This window comes from Dipteris shenzhenensis, chromosome 26 (genome assembly GCF_047967505.1).
Source record: "Dipteris shenzhenensis isolate YYH24624 ecotype China chromosome 26, Dip_SZ_1.0, whole genome shotgun sequence".
Lineage (NCBI taxonomy): Eukaryota > Viridiplantae > Streptophyta > Polypodiopsida > Gleicheniales > Dipteridaceae > Dipteris > Dipteris shenzhenensis.
Genome location: NC_141621.1, coordinates 25,999,186 through 26,023,225, shown reverse-complemented (window position 1 = coordinate 26,023,225; position 24,040 = coordinate 25,999,186). Strand labels below are relative to the sequence as shown.

Here is a 24,040-nt window from a genome sequence, read left to right as displayed (position 1 = left end):
CTCTTGACTATGTTTTTTGTTGGGGTTAGCAATATATTATCTTTGGTTTTGATTTGGATGGGGCCTATGATCATGTCAAATGTGATTCTATTAGTGGTATTATGGAGGAGCAGTTTAGGTTTGGAGATGTATTTGGAAAGATGGTAAAAATCTTTTCGGAATGCCTTTCACATATTTTGCCTTAATCGTGGCATTGTAGGCCATTGGTTTCACTTGCATTGGTCCATACAGTAGGAGTGTTCCTCGGCCCTTCTAGCACAATACCCTTAATTGGGCTTATAAAGAAAGGGATAGATGAAGGGAGACTCAAGGTTTTGGTTCTACGATTAGGTAAACACTTTCACTCGCAATCTTTGTTGATGACTTTGTTGCATTAGCCCAAGATGATCAAGAGAATGTTGAAAACTTGTTTGATGCTTTAAGGGATTTTTTGCCTCCACGCATAGTTGGGGGAAGACCTTCACACTCTGGTTAACCCCTGCTAGATCACCCACAATGTCCCCCATTTCTTTTTTTTATACCTTAGCTACACTCCAGAACAACCATACTCAACATCAAGTCATAAAAACTAATAACAAAATCATGCAAACAACAAGTCAACTCCATTTTTGGAAAAAAACCCAAAAAATGTGCATTGTTTCAAAATTATAGGGAAAAATATACACTTCATGTCAAGCATTTTAAAAAATGAGTACTTTTATGAAAAAAGAAGGCATAAAATATTACTTACATTTTACTCCAGAACCCAAAAATGTATAGTATTATCAATTGGAAAAAGTGTTCTCTTCTTTAATTTGAAAAACATGACAAATTACAAAGGAGAAGAAACTACTACATCCAACTAAGAGAGTTGTTAGAATTTTGCTTCAAAATACCAATTGTTTTTTTGTGCAAGTGCCCATATATTTGTAACTCAAATCCATAAACAAGGTTTCTACATCCTACAAATCAAGCATGTCCACACATCGATGAATTCCATTTTTTTTTCTTTTGTTGCATTATTGAAGCACCTCTGGATGATATGTTCCCTTAAGTGCATTGGTTGAAAGATTTTTTTATGAATTGACTTCCACATAAGTAACAACATTGCCCTCATGGATAAGTTTTATACCAATATACATTTCTAGAATGCTGGTTGTACATAGCATGCTATCCACAAATTGAAAGTTGGTAAAAGTGATGTTACTTAAAGATCTAATATAATTTGATGAAACACTTTTACATTGGGCTAGTGGATTGTCTAATAGAACAACTTTTCTTTTTCTATACAAAGTTGATCAAATGCTTGAATCTTAATAAAATTTGATATTAAGATGTGTAGGTATATATGGAGCCCATGACCATAGAAGAGGTTTATTCAAAGCAAACATGTCTTTAGATTTAGATAGAGCCCAATGATTCAAATGGTCAAATTGTAAACGGTCATGATTAGTATAATTTATCTTTTTTTTTTCCTAAAGGAAACATAGCCAGCTTTTATTAAGAGAAGACAGAGGAGGGGGTCAAACCCCTATAGGATCTTGACAAAATTTGGCCTACAAAGGGGCAGAACACTAGGCCTATGCTCTAGGAGTAGTGATAAACCTTCACCAAGAAAAGACATAGACCCAAGCTCATAAAGTCGCCCTAATCTCTACTCCTGGAGCAATTATAAACCTCCACCAGGAAAAGACATAGAGCCAAGCTCATAAAGCCACTCTAATCTCTGCTAAACAAAGATTGACCCACTATTAGCACAGTCACTAGACAAAGATAGGTCATAAAGAAACGCCTTCACCAAACCCAGAATTAGAGAATCTCTGTAACCCACGGTAGGCTTACTATCAAAGACAATTCATGTGTTACCCAAATTTCAAGGTGTAATGCCTTTTAGTGTAGAACACAACCATGTTAATTTGAATAATTTCTACTCATGGCATATTGTTAAATTCATATGATACCCTTTCCAAACATAAATCAGACACTTATCCCACCATAAATCAAGAACGACATAGACCCCATTTCTTGTTGAAATCCATAGGTGCATTGAGCTCTTCTAGAAGGCATTTATATCACAATGGTAAACACTTTCCTCTACTGCCCAAATACCAGTGCAGTAGTCTTCTTTGCTTAGCCAGAATACAATTAGGTGGCCACACATCCAAGCACTTGCAAAGAATTCTATGTAGAAACATTGACTCTCTCATTGTCAAAAGAAAACCATAGCTTATTTCACCCAGAGGTAACCACGACCCTCGGTGTGGATTCCAAATCTGTATCCATTGTAGGAGAGCCTTCCTGAACATACTCTTAGCACAAGGCATTTCTAACCAAGCCAATGATTTCTCATTGCAGCCAAACTCTTTGCCCCACCACAGACTCTCATCTCATCCTACATCTCTCCAACCTTGAGTCTTCCATGAGCATTTGGCAATAACCATCTTCTAAGCAATTACAAGGTCATGAATCAGCGTAGATCCACCTATGGAGATCGAGAAGTACGAGAATAGCCTCTCGTACCAAGATGAGCCCCTCCACAGTCCCACTCTGTAGCTGGACCCATTCTCTAAGAACCAATTCCCTACCTTCACCCAAGGAACACCTTTATGACACATTCTTGAGCAAGGAATCCGGAATGCCCAACCCATCTTTCCTCTAAGGGAGCTTAAGTACTTCCCAAGGGATAGCTTACTCCCACCATCCTCTATCCAGAGAAAGGCTTGGAGATATCTCTCAATCAGGAGCCATTGAGACCGACAGAAAAAGCAAATAAAAGCCACATAGGTAAGCATTGCAAAAAGTATATGCTTCACAACAAGAGCCCTGGCATTCCAGCCTAAACAAAGCCCATGCCATGCTTTGAGCTTAGAGATCATCTTCTCCCTAAACCATTCAAACCTCTGCTTTTACAAAATTCCCAGGACCAAGGGGGCTCCCAAATAACTAATCACTTCACCCCATTTGATCCACTTCACAGGCATGGGAACAATCCCATCCTGCATCTCATCCTAGGAGGTTTGGATTGCAAAGGACTTATTACAACTATAGGAAGATCATGAAGCTTGACAAAAACAAAGCAAGATCTCTTCTAAAGCATTTACACAATCAACATTCTCCTATAAAATGCAAGAAGGTCATCAGCAAACATCTATATACTTAGAAAGTCACCCGCGGGAAGCCGAATTCCTTCCATCCACCCAGCATGAACATCTTGCTTTAGCCTGATATGGATGAAAGGGGAGGAAAAGTGTAGATGATGCATTCCCAAACAAGGTCAAAACCTTCTATCAAAGGCATATCCAAAGCCTAACTTAAGCAGCATCTCTTCTATAAAATCCCAGCATATTCTTTCATACGCTTTATCAAGGTCAATGCCAAACAAGATGCACCTCCGATTGGTAGCACAAGCATAGTCTAGGGTAACATTCAGGATATTATCGAATATATCTTTACCCTTCACAAAACCAGCTTGCTCCCTATCAACCACCTAACTCCACAAGTATCTGATCCTAAGAGCCAAGGCCTTTGCCACAATTTTGTATGAAGTATTCAACATAGTAGTTGGCCGCCAATCCCCAACTTGTATTCGATTCGGCCTCTTAGGGAAAAGTTTCACAAGGCCCATGTTGACATCATGGGAAAAGGACCCTTTGGCTATTGAAGCATTTGCCATATCAGCCAAGTCACGGCCTAATACATCCCAGAAACAAGTGTAGAACTCAATTGTCAACTCATCCAATCCAGGGGTCCTGTCCCTTTTCATTCTTCTCAGGGCCTCATGGAACTTGGCCTCAAAGAAATGAGCAACTAACGAGTTTCTCTGAGCATCAGAAACCCTTGGATCTAGATCATTTAGTAGTCTGAAGGAATATGCTTCCAACTTTCATCTTGTTTAGTAGGAGCCACGACAATGCTATTGAGGTGGTTTAGAAAGAGCTTAGCTATGTGCCAATATTCTATAATCAATTCCCCATTTGAGTCTGGAACCCTATCCACCTTGCCATCTTAAGCCAAGTCTATCTACTGTGTAAACCCGTGCTGCGTCCACCCTTTCCATCTCACAACATTGCAATTCCTGTTCAAGCTCGGCTAGCAATGTCGAAGTAGTAAGGTCTCGAGGATGACTTGAAATTGCCGATCTCAAAACATCCTTATCACATTCACAATCATCTAAAATTTGACCGTTTAGATATTTGATTTTCTTTCTACATCTATCAAAATATTTTCTTTCAACAAGCCTCTTCTTTGGCTATGGACTACATATACCTAGTTACCTTAAGTAAATAATGTATTATACTTTACTTAGACATGCATGAATTATTAGTAGTTTCAAAGAATATTAGATCGTATCATTAATCTTGTTTTTTTCAATTTGTCATTTGACGTGAAAAGTAGAGACTATGTACATTTTTAAAAAGAAGTTTGAAACCATGCTTATTTTGTAAAAGTTAAAAAAATAGTTCTCATTAATGTCTCCAAAAGATTGTAAAATTGACCAATATTTAAGAGTAGTGAAAACTCATAATAGCCTGTTGCAAATGATAGCTCATGACTCGTCGTCATTTTTACAAGACTCGCTGTCACTCCTCTCTTTGCCCATCACCCTATTTGGAGTCTCCCTAGGATGGTTATGCTTCACTGCTTGAAAGAAAGCATGGGAAGGGCAATGGCCAACGGACAACCAAAATTGGCAACTCTTTATGCTAGCCATGTTGGCCCTCTCAATCTCCTAGACATTCAAAGCCTCATCCAGCTCATAGCCACTATGGCTAGGATTTTCTCCTTACGGCATAATTTGAGTGCTTTATGAACTCTTTCTTTGTGTCTCAACAAGTTAGCAACAAATTCTTATTTACGCACTTAATACTGCCTTGACCACTCACAAAGACTCCCCCCTTAGCCAAATAGTCATGTCCCACCTAAGGCAAGGATCCTCCACTTTCGACCTTCATTTTTGCCAGGTGTTTGACACAAGTTCACAGAACTGCCTGTTCTTTAGGTGGAAAGCATCTAATTTAAAAGGAATGTCATAGGATCTCCTCAAAGACACTAGAGCTAGAGCCACCAAACTAGAGGCATATGGTCACATATCCCAAAAGAGAAAATATAATTACCTCTAAGGGGAATCCACCACCCCTCCCTAGACACATAGAAGTGGTCAATTTGAACCGCATGAAACTCCTGTCCTTTCCTTCTATTCATCCAAGAGAATCTATTCAACCCCCCATGGACCAAATGAGTGAAGTCCCAAAGCATACATAACTCTTCCCAACTCCCATCATGGGAACTTGAAACACCCCACTTTGTCCCTACCACCATTTCACTCAGCATAAGCCAGGATCAAATTTAGAAATCCTTTCGAGGGGACTCAAACAGCAATCCCTCCACTCACCAGAGCTGTATGGAAGGTAAAGACATAGAACATTAAGCGTAAACCAAACATCAAAACTTCCACACCCAGTAGGTGCCCCCTTGCATCTTCTAAATAGCTCCTTGTTGGAAAACAAACTCTACCCTCTACAAGGATAGACTTGGTTCCTAAATGTATACCAAAAGGAATCATCTCCACATTTGACCTCTTGCAATCAGACTATTCAAACGGGTTGACATCCCTAACCCTTGCACACCCTTTATGCTTATATAAATCATAACACCCTCTCAAATTCCAAGAGAAAATCATCACAAACCAAAGATTAGCCTTGCCTAATGCTCCCCACTACCGGCTAGTGACCTCAATGTGACAAGACTTTATAAGCATCATGAAGTAAGTGGAATCGATTTTCCTTACTAAGCATCATGAAGTAAGTGGAATCGATTTTCCTTACTGTCTCCCAAATTTTGACTTGCATTGTTAATTCTTTTAGAGAGCATCCTTGAGAGGTGAGCTTGTTTTGAGCATCCACCTCCTCCGAGGGTTCTTCGACATCCCCTTTTCCTCCATGGTTCGCATCGGGTAAATCTTCTTCTATAGCCATTTCACCTACATATGATGGATTCGATGCCAAATCTCCATCAACCCCACTATCTTCTAGGGGAGGAAGGGTGTTCCTAGCAAGAACCTCCCCTCCATCAGCATCATCCACGACACCATTAGACCCCTCATATGTCCCCCCCAACGAGAGTATATAAGAGGGGAGGGAGACCACCCCCTTATGAATAGAGGGACTTCCTCACATTAATCTCTCTCCTGTTTACCCATCCCCTTGCCTTCGTTTTCAATTTTCCACGAATTAATACATTTTGATATTTCCTTATGCTAAGCTATGGAATAATTTGACAATGGAGATTTAGGGCTCTTAGAATAGATTACAAATGGGCAGGTGACCCCTACATATTGTTGTCTTTGGCTTCCCAATAGCTCATGTAAAGCGATCTTTCTATTATAACTTATCCCTTCATAAGACGTGCATCCGTGACCATGCTTGCATCATACTAACGACTTTGGAGTCTAGCCAAAGAAGGTTGAGATAAACATGGCCTTTTTTCATAATGGGTCGAAAATGCCCTATTTCCTTGATGCCCCATCCAAAAAACTTTCACAGTTCCAGTCTAATTCAAATTACCAAGTGGTCGCTCCTTTGGTTTTCCTCCTCCTTTACTCTTAGGGCATGTTCACATGAGGTTTCAAACCACCTTGTTTTGTTCATGGTCGAGGGGCTTGGGCAGCAACGAGGTTGTTCCTCCAAAACCACTACACGTGAACCTGATTTGAAATTTGACGTCCAGCCTAGTCTGCAACCGGGAACTCTGCAAGGGTGTCGTTTGACACTGAATTTTCCTTTATATATAATATATATTTTTAATGCCTATTTCCCCCAAAAAAAAAAATTGCTGCCGACGTTTTCATAAGTCAAATCAATCATGCCAGATTAATCAATCCACGGCCTGTGTAGTAGTGAGGGTCTCAAATAGGCACGAACGATAATATATTGGCTCTGGCTTCACGGTTTTTCCTTCACAATGCCTCCGGGAAGGTTCGTCTCTGTACAAATTTATCTCGGGGAAGGTTGATCTGTCGGAATTACATAAGTCCTGTGGCCGCAATGAGCAGGTTAACTACCCCCTTGCATCCAGAAGATGTACCTGCTCCACGAATTGATGGCCGGCGTATGTCAGAGCTCTCGAAATTGACAGCCCATCTACTGGGGCAAGAGAAAAGCCAGGATAGAGTAAATGATATCGCATCGAATATGGAAGAAATTGCATCCAACATGGACTTATCTGTAGCCTCTGAAAGTGACCCGAAATTGAGTATCGCCAGCGGGAAGGCTGCGGTGCTCGTTTGTCTTTTCCTGAACGAGGAAAGGGAAATTCGAGTTATTCTAACCAAAAGAGCACAGCCAATGTCTTCACATTCAGGTAAATATGTAGGCAAACCCATGATGGAGCATGTTCTTTCTCTTGTACAGGACCAGGCCAACCCTTAAAATCTTCAGCATTTGTAAAGTGTGTTTGTTGAGATATATCGGCCCAAGCTTCCATTTCACATCCGATTGCTGGCTTTGACAGTGCATCTGCCTATATTAAACGCAATGAATAAACATATTGTGGCACATAATATTGCAGTATCCTCTATTAGGTAAGATAATATCAGCCAAAAGCAGAGTTTGCAGTGTTTTGCAGAGCTATAATTGTTTGGGACATGCATGATAAGTCTAATCCTGATGCCTTGGGAAGCACAATTCCAGATAATATGCAGAATTTGTGGCTTTTGCTAAAGGTACAAAAAAAAACTTTAGAGCTTTCTTGTGCCTCCACAGCTATGTGCTTCAGAGTCATTGTAGTTTTACCTTTGAATTGGTAAAAGATGACGTCTCATGTCTGTCTCTACTTGAGACTTGTGGGAGATGGTTGAAGGCACATAGAAAAACGTTGAGGCAGGTGATAGGAGATACAATAGGAAAAGAGCATGTGGTTACGTCCTCAGATAAAGGAGGCCGACAACCATGATAGTGGATGTTAAATCTTAAACCGTAACTTCGAGGATTTGACCCTTTAAAAATATGCCATATTTACTCTAGCAGAGGGAATTGCTGAATTTAGTTCTAGGAAAGAAAAACAAAAGAGCTTGCTTATCCTAAATGGACTGATGTATACTTTTTGCCGCCTTCTGCGTGGGGACAAGCTGTAACCTTGAATTGATTTATTGCTGAAGCTTGAGAGAGTGAAGAGAACATATAAATGTTAAAGAAAGCTTGTGAAAGCTGAAACTGTGGATTATGCAGAAACCCTAAACCCTATGCTCTTAGATGTTACCACGTGGCATACAAGTATAGATCAAGAACACACTCTGATCTGGAATAATACATGGCAAAATCGGCAACGTCAAAATATCATTACCATGCTCTACAATGTGAGGGCTGGTGAAGTACAAAACTGGAACAACAAAGCTGCACGTGTAGCTAGTGCTACTGTGGGCTGTCTACCCCCCTCCTCATGCCTCCAACCCCTTAAAAGCTGGCTGATCAGCCTTCTAGGAGGACCCCAACCGGTTGAGCATATATGGGCCGACCCAGATCCAGGGCCAATACTTTCAACCCCCAGCCAGGTCAATAACAGGCCCTTATGCTTGCCTATACAGCCTCCTTTTCTTGGCGTCTGAAGGTTCTTGGCTCTATTTCCATTACTCCAAAGAAGATCCTTAACTATGAAGATGATGATGACAGCGAGATGTCAAATTAGAAAGAGAAGGATACACAAGCACTAGTTGTCATCGGGATGACGGTAGCTGATAGCGTGATACCAGTTATCCAAACAGCTAGAATCATGGCGCAGGGGTGAGAGATCCTTTGAGACCAATACAAGATCCAGAGTTTGACACGTGTGGTCAATCTTCAGTCTCAGCTTCTCTCTCTATGACTTAGTCACAGAGATTGAGTGTTGGGGCATATCACAAAGGTCAAAGAGATTTGGGATCAATTGGTTTCAGTCGGCACGATGATGGATTCTCAATTCGTTACGATGGTGGATTCTCAATGTTAAGCAGTAAAATCAACTCACTTGTACTTAACAGAATTTTGTCACGATGCTCACTCTTGGTGAGAGGAGTAAACTGCAACATTCAAGGAAATGAGCTCTTTGTTGATTCAAGAAGAGATGATGCAGAAATTGTATGAAGACCAGGGGGGGGCGGATGGTGAAGCTGCATTGGAGAACAAGACAAATGTGGAAAGCACACAAGGGATTCCACCTCAAAGAACGATCAGAAGAAGGACAAGAAGCATGCGAAGTGCTTCTGCTGTCAGAAGCTTGGGCATGTCAAGGATTGTCGGAAGAAGTAGGCAGACGACACAAAGCAGTCTGAGTCTATCCGGCAAAGCCAAAGGAAAGTCGACAAATGTTGCAAAGGACGAGTTACTGGTGTCGCAAATGTCCATCAGTTGGCAATTCTATCTACCTTGGAGGATCCTGGGCACATTAAACGTGGAGCTACTCGCCACACGCACAAGGAGTGGTTAACTTGAACCTGTATCTCGTGAGTTGGTTGTCACGGTCGGTGTTGACTCGAAGTGTTGGGTAAAAGGGAGAGGTTCTCACAACTTGGACCTGACACACACACAAGGAGTGGTTGTCACGATTTGGTATTGACTCTAAGTGTTCGGTAAAAGGGAGAGATTTCATTCCTTCTTATACTCTGAATGGTGTACATAAAACTCTATCTGATGTTCTGTATATGACAACTCTTGAAAAGAATCTGCTTTCAATTTCTACCATGACCAAAAACATCATGAAGGTGGAGTTTTAATGACAAGCAGGTTTTAGCTAGAGCAATGGCAGTGTCGCTCACGGAATCAAGGACAATGGTTTGTACTAGATAAATGCATTCTTTGCTCATGATTAGGATTCCACACTCTACTCCAGCAATTGTTTTCTGCTTGGATCAAGACTCATTTCTTAACCAAGCAAGAAGAGCAGATGGTGGCTCTCTCATCGGCTAAAGCAAAGTACTGCACAGCAAGATCAGCTTCTTGTGAGGCTAGCTCAGATAGTTGTTGGCGAACTTGGGGCACACACTAGATTATCCCTCATTGATGCAGTGTGGTAGGGAAGTTGCATCGCTATAGCTCACATTCGAGTATTCCACAATTGCACGAAGCCTATTGAGGTTGATCCCAAACTTGATTGAGGATGGCATGGAGGAGCTTTTTCATTGTTCAACAAAGGAGTATATGGCCAATGTTCTTACGAAGGCACTTTCTCACGAGCAGCAAGTGTATCTTCTTCAGTGTGTGGGTATAGGCCCATAGCCAAGTATTGAGAGATAGGTCGGCGAAACCCTAAACAAGGTTGGCTTGGAAGAAGGCCACTTAGCCAATTTAGGGGGCTCTTCCAGCCCCTAAAAATAGTGCTCCATTGTAGCCTCTCCTTCTACTTCTCCCCTCACTTTCAGCGCCTATTCTTTTGTGAACCTACCTAAATAATGCCATAACTTCAAGTGATTTGCCTCATACTTACATTCACACACATTATTGATCACTGCTCTATTGCCAATCTTGTGGACTACATGACTTTTTTTTTTCAAGAAAATTGCTTCATTAAGTATGAATGAAAACCGCTAGAGCAAGCTCAAATGCGGGAGTACATCATGCAATGCATGAAAAAACATCTCAAAGTGAGCTAATAAAGAACCAAGGCGGAGGCTGAAAATGCCATCTCAACCCTGAAGGCAACTCAGAGAAGAAAGGAGATCCCCTCTAAACTCTGGAAAAAGTAACTCTCCTGGCAGTGGCTGCTCTGGAGGATGCCCTACATGCCCTGTGTGGGTGTGTGGATTTGTATGTGTGAGAGCATACTTTTATACTATGGTCTACACCCACTGTTGGGCGCTGATGACGTCAGTGAGGATGTCATAGTAGCTAGTCCCTGCTATGCATGATGGAGTTTATGGTTTTCAATCTTATGAGTGACGATCGTGAGATTGAAATTGCACTATGTTGTGTTTTTAGAGGATGAGTTTGGGAATGTTCCTGGATTCATCTAGGTACATGCTCGCCCAAATGGCCATCAGAGTGTGTAGTGTGTCAGTCCAAATATTGGCCATAGTTTGGGAAGGGTGAACATGGATAACCTCCATCGCCTCTATACACCTGGCTCTCCAAATATGCCAAGCTGCAATGCTAACCAAAATCTCCCAAGACGTGTCTACTGAGGCATGAGCAGCTCTAAAAGTAGTGTGGGGAACATCTTGGAGGGAACAAGACTCCACTGAATGTCGCCATACAATGAAAGCTAGATCTGGATCATGTCCCTCGAAGAAGACCTGTGGGCCAGTAAGAGATAACCAAGCCACTGAACCCCAGGTCATATAGAAAGGTGTTGTATGAAAGATCCTGAAAATCCTAGCAACACCATTCTAGATTGTCCTCGCCTGTCTGCACTCCCAAAGGCCATGCTGTACTGACTCAACTGCCATGTGACAACGAGGACAAGTAGGGTCAGCCCCGAACCTGGATCTCCACAGGTTCACTGCAATCCCTCCATGAATAGAAAGCCAAAAGAAAAGAGTGACCTTTCTATTCCTGAGGGATTTCCAAAGCCTACGCCAAAAGTTCTTCCGCACAGCTGCAGAAATCTGAAAACTATCCCAGTGTGGCGCTCTGGAGGGTCTCCAACCTCTATGGCTGAGCTGAAATCTCCGGGCATTTCTAACTGTATATCGAAAGAAGGGAAAGCTCTTCTCTCGGTGCCCCTCGTCAATTCATTCCCACTCCCCTGGGTCCCACTGCAAGAACCTAATAGGGAAACCACCATACAGCCAGAGTCTCCAAGACCCCAGCGCAAGGAGAATAGGATCAGGGTCAAGATACTACTGTGAATCCCTGCCCCACTCCATGAATCCTGCAATCCTAACATGCTGAAATGCAACCTCCAAAAGAATATCATCAGAAGATCTGATAAGTCTGCGTCCCGACTGAACATCAAAGACAAGGGTATCCTCATGTGCATCCTGCAATGCAATGACCTATAATGGAACCTGTAATGGAATGCTCGTCCCTGTGCTGATTTTATATGTGGATGATATGCTCATCACGGGCCCAGATACTCAGCAAATTGCAGCTTTCAAGGCTGATTTGCAGCAGATTTTTGACATGTCAGACATGGGACGGCTCCATTATTATTTGGGCATTCAGTTTGCTCATGTTGAGGGGGGTATCATGATGTCTCAGTCCAAGTATATTGGACAGCTCCTTGATCGTTTTCAGTTTCAGGATTGCAAGCCAAGCTTCAAATTCTCAGCTCATGATGGGAGCCCACCATGTGATATCACTCTTTATCAGCAGGCTATTGGATGCCTTATTTATTTATGTCACACCAGACCTGACTTGCAGTATGCACTATCTCAGCTCAGCAGATTCATGCACATGCCCAGTTCATAGCATTGGCAGTCAGTGAAGAGAGTCTTCAGATTTCTCAGAGGCACTCAGGATTTAGCCCTCTTCTATGGTGATTAGGGTTCACTTACCATGCATGCTTACACGGATAGTGACTGGGCAGGATGTTCAGACACCAGAGTGTCACATACTGGCAATTGTTTTTTGCTTGGCAATTCATGTATCTCTTGGCTCAGCAAGAAGCAACCAACAGTTGCCACGTCTAGCTGTGAGGCTGAGTATAAGGCAGCTTTCACCGCTACAGTAGAGTGTGTTTGGCTTCGACAGTTACTTACAGATCTTGGTATTTACTAGACATCCTCCACTATTGTCTACACTGACAGCCAGAGTGCTTTGGCCATTGTGCGTAACCCAGTGTTTCATGCGCGTACCAAGCATATTGAAGTTCACTATCATTATGTTCGGGAGCGGTTGTCAACAGGAGACATAGAGTTGTCCTATCTTCCCACAGAGGACAACATAGCATATATGTTTACAAAGGCACTTCCTCGTCCCAAGTTCGAAGTCTTCCGACAGGCTTTACACTTGGTTCCCTTTGTTACATGATCTGACATCCCTTGTACATTCATAGGTGGCTATATCCTTTTGGATGAACATGTGCCACCATGACCAGAAACTACCAGGTATTCTGAGACGTTTCCAGAGTACTTCAGCCCATCCCATGGAGGGGGGTTTGTAGGCCATCTTCTGGTGGTTCTAGTGATGCCCTATAGGCCATGGTATGTGCCTTGTAGGCATAAGTGTAGGCACTTGTATTGTTAGTGCCTTTTAGGCCACATAGGACACTTAGTCCTATGTGACACCTAGGACACTTAGTCCTAGGTCTAGGTACAAGTACCTTGTACTTAGATTTTTTCATTATCTAAGTTTGACGTGACGGTTGAACTATCGTGCGACTCTTTGCTACCTGCACTCTCTCTCTCTTTTTCGATCGTCCCTTCAGGCATCTTAGGGAGAGGGGGGATCTCAGTAACCACTCTAAAGGCAGCTCCAATGGAATGTAGCAATCAATGGTAGACCTGAGGAAGGCCTGGAAATCTGATGAAAAGTGACGTCATCCGGCTGTCTTCCTCGACAGGATCAAACCCCAAAGAAAAAGGGGTCAAAAAAATCCTCCTGGAGCTCAGTGCTAATGGGCTAGCCTGCAGCACTGTACGAGCTACCTTCGAGGAGTCAAAAACAATCTGGAAGAAACCTCGCCCAAGCAGACGAACATCTGTAAGGTGCCCTACGAGGTCTCCAGGTAGAGTGGCGTGCATCCAGTCCCTGGCTTGTAACCTGGAAGGGTGGGACCCATGGATGCGAGCAAAGAGGGATGTTGAGCTCTCCTGCTCAGTATCTTTTTTGAGTTGCTGCAACTCCTCTTTTGAGAAAACAACAATTTTTGCGGCCGGTGGGAGTGGACGGAGATTGGCTAAAGGCAGAGCCATCACCAATCGAGGTGGGTGAGGCCTACTCGAATGCGAACAAGGCTCCTTCCGCACTAAGCTGCCCGGGAGAGGAGGAGAAAGGTTAGCTGAGGAGGAGGAGGAGGAGGGGCTGAGGAGGAAAGGGAGGAAGGGGAGGAGGAGGAGGAGGAGGAGGAGGGGAAGAGGGGGAGGGAGGAAGGGCAGAGAGCGGGAAGAAGGGGTAGAGGAGAGGGCTGAGGTGGGGGGTAGAGAGCGGGGGAGAGGAGAGGGCTGAGGCGGGGGGTAGGGAGCGGGGGAGAGGAGAGGGGGGTAGAGGAGAGGGCTGAGGCGGGGTAGGGAGCGGGGGAGAGGAGAGGGCTGAGGCGGGGGGTAGGGAGCGGGGGAGAGGAGGGGGAGTGGGCTGAGAGGGCGGCTGAGAAGGGAGGGGGCGGGCTGAGAGGGAGACGGAGAGAGGGCGAGGGAGGGGGAGGGAGGGATCTGATACCATGTTATAGAATAGGGAAGCAAACCTTCAAAGATGAATATGTGCTCCCAAGGATCTTCACTACTCCCACATCTCACTTACAGCATGTGTGCACAATAATGGAGTAAGAACACACTCAGGTTTGGAGCAATACATATGAAAACGAGCAACTCTGAAATGCATTGCTGCTTCACAATCGTTGAACTGGTCAAGTAACAATCGGTACAAGAGAGCTCCATGTGTAGGCAGCCTTGGACTGCTCTACCTAAAGGCATACAAGCTGCAAAAGTGAGCTGAACTCCTGCGTTTAACACTATTTGTATTCCTTGATGGATGAGATAATTGGCCAAAGTCCCTCTTTATGTAGGTGAGCAAGAGGCTTTTCATCCCCTCCTTGGAGCTGCATGATCAGCCCTCTTCTGATGGGTTACACATTTTAAAACCAACCCATCATGTTAAAAACCGAATGGAGTTTGACTTGATGTTTATGCATTATCATTTCTTCTCTGAATAAACGTATATGAAGGAGATGTTTGCACAGGATTCTCCTTTGATAAAGTGTTGGCAAATATGTCTCTACCGGAGTGTTCTTGGTAGAACAATAGATAAATTGGGCCCACGGGATTTTCACTTTTTCACAGATAAAGTGGCCTGTCATATCATGTGCTTAGTCATGGAATGATTCATAGAATTCTTAGCCAACGAAATGTGAAATTAGTTGTGACAACCGATGGAAATTTTACGATGGTGCACAATGCCAAGCTCACCAAGTAACCTGTGACGCCAAATTGCTTCACATACTGGTGCATTTGGGGCTTTGTACTCAGCCTTAGTGGGAAAAGGAGGAACAATGTTCTGCTTCTTGCTCACTTATAAAATACTGCAAATGAAAAAGTGTAGTTGCAGTGGATTTCTATCTCTGCTACCTATGCAATCATTCCTTGCTTTTTTGGATTGAGCATAAATAGTCCCAAAGTGCACAGCACCTTTGATGTACGTGAGGATCTTTTCTGCTGCACGGTAATGGTTGGTCTTAGGACATTCCATGTACAGGCTGACACAACTTACTAGATATGAAATGTCAGGCCAAAGCAAGCTACCCACGAATTGCCAATAGAAAGTGGCATTGAATTGTGTCAGCCACTTTCAACGTTTGATTTGTCTCTTGTCTCCATTGGAGGGATATTGGTCTTCTGTCATGTAGGTGAAATGTTCCCAGCAAGCCTTTAGTATACTTTATCTATTAAAAAAATTTCATCAGTGTGCTGCCATACAACTTGTCCCAATTTGTCATCTCAAACATTTAGTGCTAGTGAGAGCATGATCATTTCCTATAGTGATAAGATCAAAGAAATGACAAGAATAAAGCTGTCATTTTTCCGTAAAACAAAAAGATTTAGATCTGATGTGGTCTTTTTCATGTCAAATGTCTGAAAAAGTGGGTCTATATCTTGTGTGCCATAATTTGTAGCTTGCTGAAAATCCATAAAGTGACTTGTGAAGCTTGCAAAGGTTTTGTGCTTGTACCTTTGCACAAACCTGGATGGCTACGCCATACAGAACTCCTTATCCTATTATCGCATCAAGATCATCAAATTGTATTGAAATCAATAGAGGACTTGACATCCATTTGCCACAGGTGGCACTATTGGCTTTGAAAAAGGAAATGTTGACTATTTATGGACGAGCTTGACATTTCTCTTGTGGCCTATGGATGTCAAATTTCTCAAATACTGTTGGGTAAATACAACTTTTTCTATCAATTCATCAAATTGTATTTAAATCCTACCTGCTTGGTGCCAATATAGGCTGCTTATTATCTTCTCCTTATGCAAAAAGAACAAACTTGCATATCAGCTCCCAAGTCCCAGGTGTGCTTGAACCCTCACTTCACTATCATCTCCATATCATTGTAGTCTTGAGGAGATGTCCTTACACCAAGAGGGCGATTCACAATGTCATTTAGAAAGGTCTCGCAAGGTTGTTCTGCAGAGTCTTGGAAGGGGTAGTTCAGATGAGGTTGTGAGGAGGGGAAAGGACGAGGAGCGGAAGAGATTGGCAGGGGCCGGGGAAGATGGCAATTGACTTGGATAATGTTTATATGTAGTAGGAGGGGGGTTGATGGGGAGAGAGAGGGTAATAAGACTGATAGAGGGGCATTGAGGGAGGGAGGAGTGATGTAGCAAGCTTATGACTAGAAGAGAGCCAAGGGCAACTATAATACTAGGCGTGAGGGAGGGACACTGAGGGAGGAAGGGAGGAGGGATGTAGCAAGCTTATGACTTAGAAAGAGCCAGGCGAAACTCTACACACTGGGTTTGAACATAAGATTTGATAATTGATAAATCCACCATGTTTCTGTTCTTTCAACGAGTACAAAGCCTTATCGAAGGTAAACAAGAAATATTTTTGGTATTTTTCAAGGGGTGTCAGTGTCGGAGTAACATTATTTTGTCTCAACCAAAGGATGTCCAATTCTTTTAGCTTCACTCGAAGCTATGAATGCATATTGTGTTTTTGTTTTAGATCTATTGGTCCTTGGTTTCGATGTTTTTTTAAACAGTAAGAAGTAATTTATTCCATTCAAACAAGACCATTATAGTAGAGGTGGGAGTTCAATCTCCATCCCAAGCCTCCACAAATGACCCAACAATAGAGGCAGAGAGAGAACTCGATTCGTAACCTCTCATAGCCCTACACCAATATTAAAAACAAAAAAGACCTGCTCAGGACTGCATAGGGGGAACTTGTTTTCCTTCAACGAGACATGCCTAAGTAGCCAAATATTCCCCCGCTTTCCTCTAGCGTGAAGAACATGCGTCAAAAACCTGAATCGAGGGAGAAAACACTGAACATGTAACTCAAATGGTCGAACCACCTGGGGGAGAAAAGGGAGGGCAGAAAGTGGTCCTTGAAGTGCACTGGATGATGCAGAAGAAAGGGGAAATCACCAATGATGAGCTGCAGCGCCATTGAAGCGCTCTCCAAAACTATCCACTGCGTTGACGGGAGTGGTGTCGGCAGTGCTGATTGGTGAGAATGAGAGAAGCTGCTTCAAAAACAGGTGATAGCCAGGCCAGGGCCGGGCATAAGGGAGAAAGGGAAAATAGGGGAAGGGGGGCGGTGCTGAGCCCCAGCTCGGAATGGCTAGCGGCGCGACGGAGCAAGACTAGGATGCGGCTCATGATATTGGTTTCAATGTTTTGTATTTTTCATACTCTTGTATTTAATTGTATGAATGGAACAACAGGTGAAGTTGCTTTGCCCGGTGGCAAAAAGGACAAGGAGGATGCAGATGATGTTGCAACTGCTCTAAGGGAAGCTAGAGAAGAGATTGGTTTAGATCCTTCCCTTGTGAAAGTTGTGGCTGTTATGGAGCCATTTATTTCAAAGGTGCTATTCTTGGACTGATTACTTTTTGAACAAAAATTAATGGGGTTTTTTTTAATTATCTGCTAATTGAACATGCTATTGCATTTTCAAAACACAGAAACTTTTAAGAGTTACTCCAGTAATTGCGCTACTATTTGAAAGGAGCATGTTTGATCCTTGTTTGAACCGTGGAGAGGTTGATGCCATTTTTGATGCACCACTTGACATGTTCTTGAAGGTATATTGCATCCTCTTGTACAATGTTGCTTTGCATATATTCTTGTCATTTTTCTGCTGCATTTGGTTTGATGATTCTTACTTTGGATCTTGTTAGAGTGTACTTTGTCTTACTTAGATATAAAAGCCTAATTAATGTATAAATAGTCAGTCCATGAAATCTTGATTAGTGAATGCAGAAGCTATGCACAGCAGGTCAGTCTGAAGTTTGGGGATACTCGAAATGGGTGCTTGTGGTCACTTTTTTCAGAATCTTGCTAGACAAGCTAGCCTTTCTTGTTGGTCTCACTTAGAATAATCTACAAACTGGTGATCTTTCTAAAATGCCCTTTATGATTTGGTGTATGATGGCCAAGCTTTAACCTGCAACTCTCTTTCTTGTATTTTAAAAATGTGGGTCAGATAATCTTTTGTGAGAGGTACAAATGTTAGAAATGTCACTGCCCCACCTGTGAGCCCCCGATTCGAGGGGACAAGGGGGCAGGAGAGTCGAGACTATAGGGGGATGGGGTTGAGAGTACCTGACTTTCAGGAGGCAGCACCCTGCGTGGAATTGCTCCAGCAGACATGGGAGAGGCTGGAGCACACTTGGGGACCTGGCATCAGCAGCCCAAAAGGCCCACATAGGGGGCCTATTTATAGGCCAGACCAGCCTGGTCTGGTCGGCCAATATTCAGCCCCAAAAGGGGACCTGACCTGGTCAGTGCAGTTGGCTGAAGCCGACTGGCCAGGTTGGCCAGTTTGAGGGCTCCAGGCCCTCCTATAACAAGCCCTCCACTCCCCCCCCTCATTTCTCATCACTTGCACTGACAGGCCTTGCACCGGCAAGCGCGCAGGGAGAGGAGTAGACTCAGGATTTTGGTTCAGCATCCCTTTGCTGGTTGTATGCTCATCTCTTGAGCTTTTGTGAGCCCACTATTGTGGAAGAATATATCTGAGTTTTGTGGGCTTTTGTCAGCCCACTATTGTGGAAGAATATATCTGAGTATTGTTATCTATCTCTCTCTATCTCTTTGAGTGTTGTTTGAGCTGCGATCGGGAGTGTGAGGAGTGAGGGATTCTATCCTCTACTTTCCAACATGGTATCAGAGCAAGGTTTCCAGCTCTAGAACGGAGTTCCTCAGCAAGAAGGCGACTCCAATCAACACTCAGGTTTGCAAGTTCTCTACTGCAAATTCATTTTTCAGTTTGTTGTTTGCTATTACAGCAAGGATGGAGGACAAGGATTCAATTGTTGCCTCTTCAGCCCCTTCTCTTCCTTCCTCCTCCTCCAGATTTCTCTCATTCGCCATCCCGAACTTTGGAGAGTCAGGGAAACTAGATTCGTCGAACTACCCAATCTGGAAGGTGAAAATCCGGAGTCATTTAGTGGCTCGATGGAGGACAAGGATTCAATTGTTGCCTCTTCAGCCCCTTCTCTTCCTTCCTTCTCCTCCAGATTTCTCTCATTCATCATCCCGAACTTTCAAGAGTCGAGGAAACTAGATGGATCGAACTACCCAATCTGGAAGGTGAAAATACAGAGTCATTTAGAGGCTCGGAAGTTGTGAAGTTGACAACTGGAGTGGACGCAAAGCCGGAAGATCTGTTGGACAACAAGAGGAAGACTCTCATTCCAATAGATGGAGAGGAGCTTGAAAATTGGGAAGATAGAGATGCCCACTCCCTAGCATTAATCATAGGGACCACGGCGGACTCTGCTCTTCCGCACATCCAGATGGCCGAGACACATCTCGTATCTTGCTTCTTCAACATCAACTGTATAATCTGGATATGAATGAGGGGGACAATATTCATGACCATCTGACAAAAGTCAAGGTGGTAAGGGACCAGCTTGCTGCTGTGGGTCAGAAGGTAGACTCAAGTCATCTAGCATTGCTGACGTTACACAAGCTACCTCGCAATTTCAGGAGTTTCAACTTCAGGTTCCCTTGCATAAGGGGAAGGTTGAAGGCTGGACCCTTGTTCACTATGATGTCTGTCAACTATCAGGGACATATTCAAGCCATAGGGTGCTATTCTGCGAACTTCAGTCAGTGCCTGATGTCTGTCCTTGATAGATTTTTGTAGGAGAGAAATTTTAGCAATACCCTCTAGAGGAGAAGGTTAGGCAGTGTAGATCAAACTCAGGACAGCGATACAACTGAAGCGCGATTTCAATGCGCAAGGCAAGGCCAGGCATCTAGTTGGATGGTGACAACTTTTTAACTCTTTGAATGTGGCACAAATGTCACAAGGCACCTTCTTGTTGTTAAGGGATGCTTGGTATTGAAAAAATTTCATCTTGTCATATGTCATTTTGGAATGCAGTGTTACCTTCTGAGGATATTAAAGTAGTACTGATTTCATGCATTAGATGTGCAATGGAAAACGTTCATTTTTTTAAAGTTTAACTATGCTGGTGGTGTGGCAGCACAGTTTGAAAGGTGCTGCATTTCTAATGCAAAGTTTGAGGTTTAAGCGGCACATGCTTCCCTCGATTGGTGTTCCCCCTGCCCTTCCCTTTCTTTCCTTTGAAAAAAAACAAAGGGGGAAACAACAGTGGTGATTGTCTCTGTGCATGAGACTGCATCTAACGATTTCTATCTATAACAATCCAATATACATTAATGATTTTCATAACAGTTTTTTTGTCTGTTTATCTCAGGATGAGCAGCACCGATCTGAAGAAATGAAGTGGCTGGGACATACATATCAATTACATTACTTTGACTTTGAATCGAATAATGAGAAATATCTCATCTGGGGCTTGACTGCTGCAATCTTGATACGTTGTGCTTCCTTCATCTATCAACGGGCACCGGCATTTAATGAGTTGCATCCAGCCCCGGTCTCCAAGACAGCTGGGAAAGGGTCAAAACTCTGATTTGTTTGATCTAATTTATAATTAATTAATGATTGATTTTATTGCCTCTGATGATCTATCATGTTATATTTAGGTGAGCCCAACGTGGGCCTTTCCTTCATCTATCAACGGGCACCAGCATTTAATGAGTTGCATCCAGCCCCGGTCTCCAAGACAGCTGGGAAAGGGTCAAAACTCTGATTTGTTTGGTCTAATTTATAATTAATGATTAATTTTATTGCCTCTGATGATCTATCATGTTATATTTAGGTGAGCCCAACGTGGGCCTTTCCAAAGAAAAGAAGCGATAATACTTTTGCAAAATTCTTCAATGTATTTAGGTACTGATTGCAACATTTCAATAACTTCATGGTGTTCAATTAAGCAGGAAAATTGATATTTTGTCAATTTGCATAGCCGTTACCATGGTAGCAGCAATGGAAGGTATCATGGTAGATAATGTCAACGGATTCAATTTATTTTCAATCTTTTTCTGAAGGGAAAAAGCAGCTTTTTTATCTTTGGAACACTGGTGCCTCAATTTTCTTCAACAAGGGTCTTTACTCCAAGATCTGTGAAATATTGGCACATGGCTCAAATGTAGTTGTAATGCTGGGATTATGACTGCCGGTTTAATGAGCCAATAAATGATCATTGTTAATGTCCAGAAACTTTTTTGTCTGACACTAACATTCCTTTATCTTACATTCAGGAGTGAAAGGATGTGCAATATAGTAAATAGACTTCTGTCAGAGTGTTGCAGCAGACTTAGTGAGTGCCCAAGAGCTTAAGCTCCCAATAGAGAATATATTTAGGTCCAATTGTTTATTTACCTCCTCAAAGTGTCTGTGCCTGTCAATGCTAGGGGTAGATTGCTATTTTGTGTATTTTCAAGGATCTTCTTTCACAACCTAGTGAGATTCCCAGTACCAACTCTGGCAATAAAATTTATAAAGCCAAGTGTCAACTTCACCAAGAATCTATAGTATATACAAGGGTCAGTCTTTCTTGGATTGTTTAAAGTGCCATGGTTATCTGCTATATGGCATGTGACACCATCACAGTCAACGCTGCATTAGACCAAGTGGTGATTATTCGGCTCTAAAGGACAAGTGTATTGTATGTGAGTCTGATTTCTGCAAGTTGTTGGATGTGTCCCCAGCACAATGCCAAATGCAATGAAGGTTTGATGTTTGGGATTCTAAGGAAAAGGGACGTTGTGGCTTACTTTTCTTCAGTTTGATGCATGCTTCAGGATAATATCATATGCATCACCTCACGTAGATGTGAATCCTATCTAAGGATGCTCGCTTGTAAGGAGGTAATCCTAGGGTTGCAGGGGTCAGCATGATTGTGAACTGGTCAGGACAATGGTTTGGAAGTTGGACTTTTTATTTTGTCTGGTTCTTAGACAACCTTTCCGATTGACTCGGTGAAAAGAGCAGGGGAACGAGGAGAGAATATTTAGGAGTGTCGTGATAGACAGTAGGTGGCTTGGTGGTTGAGTCAACTTGCAAAATAAGTAGAGGGATTTGTGGATAACCTAGATTGTGTATTATATGGGACACTCACATTTTAAAGTTTTGATTGGTGGGTTTCTTCCTCATGGTAGCACGGCTGATACATCAAAATCACCCCATGTAATGTTTAAATGTGCATATAATCATGCAGGCTGTCTACCTACTGAAATGTAAATTCTCAAATACTCTTGATATGCAAGAGTAATTATCCAGTAAGACATGCTTGCTATTGTCAGCCTGAGAGACCAACGCTGCCCCTTGACCCTGGGTCCCTCTTTTGGAAGCTTGAGAGACCAAGGGCGCCTCTCTTCCCAAAATACGTTATGATGTTTATTTTTTGTCCCATAGAACATGTCCAATTTGTGCAGGAGGTAAAGTAACCATCTCTCATCTCATATCTTTTGAATGGAAAATGGATGCTGCACGCAGAGCTTTTAGGGTTGGGGCTTCACTAGAATTTGTGCTACGACTTTTTATGACCCTTGGCCATCCATGCCATTTAGCAACATGATTGTAACCTTATCCATGATCCCACTTGGTATTACTATCACCATATGCCTCTTAAGCGGTGTAATAGTTGGATTGTCTTGTTTGGACATTCCTTTTTACCCATCACGTCTAGAATCTTGATAAACCATCTTTGACCATTTGTCCAACATGGTAAGCCACTAACATTTTGTTAATACAATGCTAATACAAGTTTTCATATACATAATCCACCCAATACGTCTATGTGTATGTGTATGTGTATGTGTGCAGTGTCATCCATTGATAATTACTTTGCAATCTCTTTAGAGGCCTTTTCATTTGATGTGTTTCCAAGATACACTACCATTGAACAAAGATAGCAAACCCCTTCTTTCTTTATAAATCAATGTCCTTGATGGTAAATCATAGGCACTAGGAGAGGTTTGGAATATAGCAATCCTTTTCTTTCTTGATAAATCGATGTCCTTGATGGTAAATGATAGGCATTAGGAGGGGTTTGTACTAAAAAGGCTAATTAGGAATGGACCAATCAAATGGAATGGGGACTTAGATGACTTGTTGAGAGCCTCATCCTCCCTAAGGGAGGTTTCCATAGTCTCTCAAAAAGAGCATCCTTCTACCCCCTCAATGGGGGACACTCCATCCCCCAAAAGAGCACATCTCTTTCCTTCAAGGGTCCTTGCTCTTGTCCCAAAAACTCTCATGCATGGCACTCCCTTTAAAAAAGTAACTTTTTTCAAAAGTATTAGAATGAAGCCTAAAGCATCCCAAGAGAACTACAATGTAGCCAAAGCATTTTACAACCCCAAATGCTTCTTTCGATGTAACTAGTGTCAATTTTAAACACACATCTTTGTTGCTTTGAAACTCTTCACCTTTAAGCTCATTTCTCATATCTTGCCATGGTTCTATTTAAGTAAGTCGCCATTAAGAATTGAAATATTGAAGTTGCACCTGAGTATGATACAACTCGTCATTGCAATGGTAGTAACAATATGCAAAATGAGATGTTGAATGGCCTATATGAGGAAGGGGCAAGCATGTCCACCTATGGAGTGTTGGTGGACCCTATAATGAAGATTTATGACAATTGTGCCACCCACATTTACTACGGTATCAAGTTTGCTTTGATTCATAGAAGGCGGTTGCTAGGGATCGATTGGTTATTATAATCACATTAGCTTCGATGATCCACGTGACCATTTGTAGAAGCTCAATAGCACACTCTAAAGTAGAGGTGTAGGTTTATGCAACCAATGAAGTATTAAGCAATTGTTGGTGGACCAAGACAGGATAAGATGCAAGCTAGATTTGAAGACTATTTAGGTTTTTCA

At 42.6% G+C, this 24,040-nt stretch overlaps 1 protein-coding gene across 1 annotated transcript; it reads left to right on the top strand.

Moving 5' to 3' along the window:
* The first annotated feature begins 6,878 nt into the window (after positions 1 to 6,878).
* On the top strand, positions 6,879 to 20,814 carry LOC147884887 (nudix hydrolase 11-like). The gene is made up of 4 exons (XM_087397554.1): positions 6,879 to 7,338; positions 17,494 to 17,636; positions 17,734 to 17,853; positions 20,500 to 20,814. The coding sequence occupies exons 1-4, from the start codon at positions 7,023 to 7,025 to the stop codon at positions 20,716 to 20,718; spliced, it is 798 nt and encodes a 265-aa protein (XP_087253680.1). The 5' UTR covers positions 6,879 to 7,022; the 3' UTR covers positions 20,719 to 20,814.
* Positions 20,815 to 24,040: the final 3,226 nt, after the last annotated feature.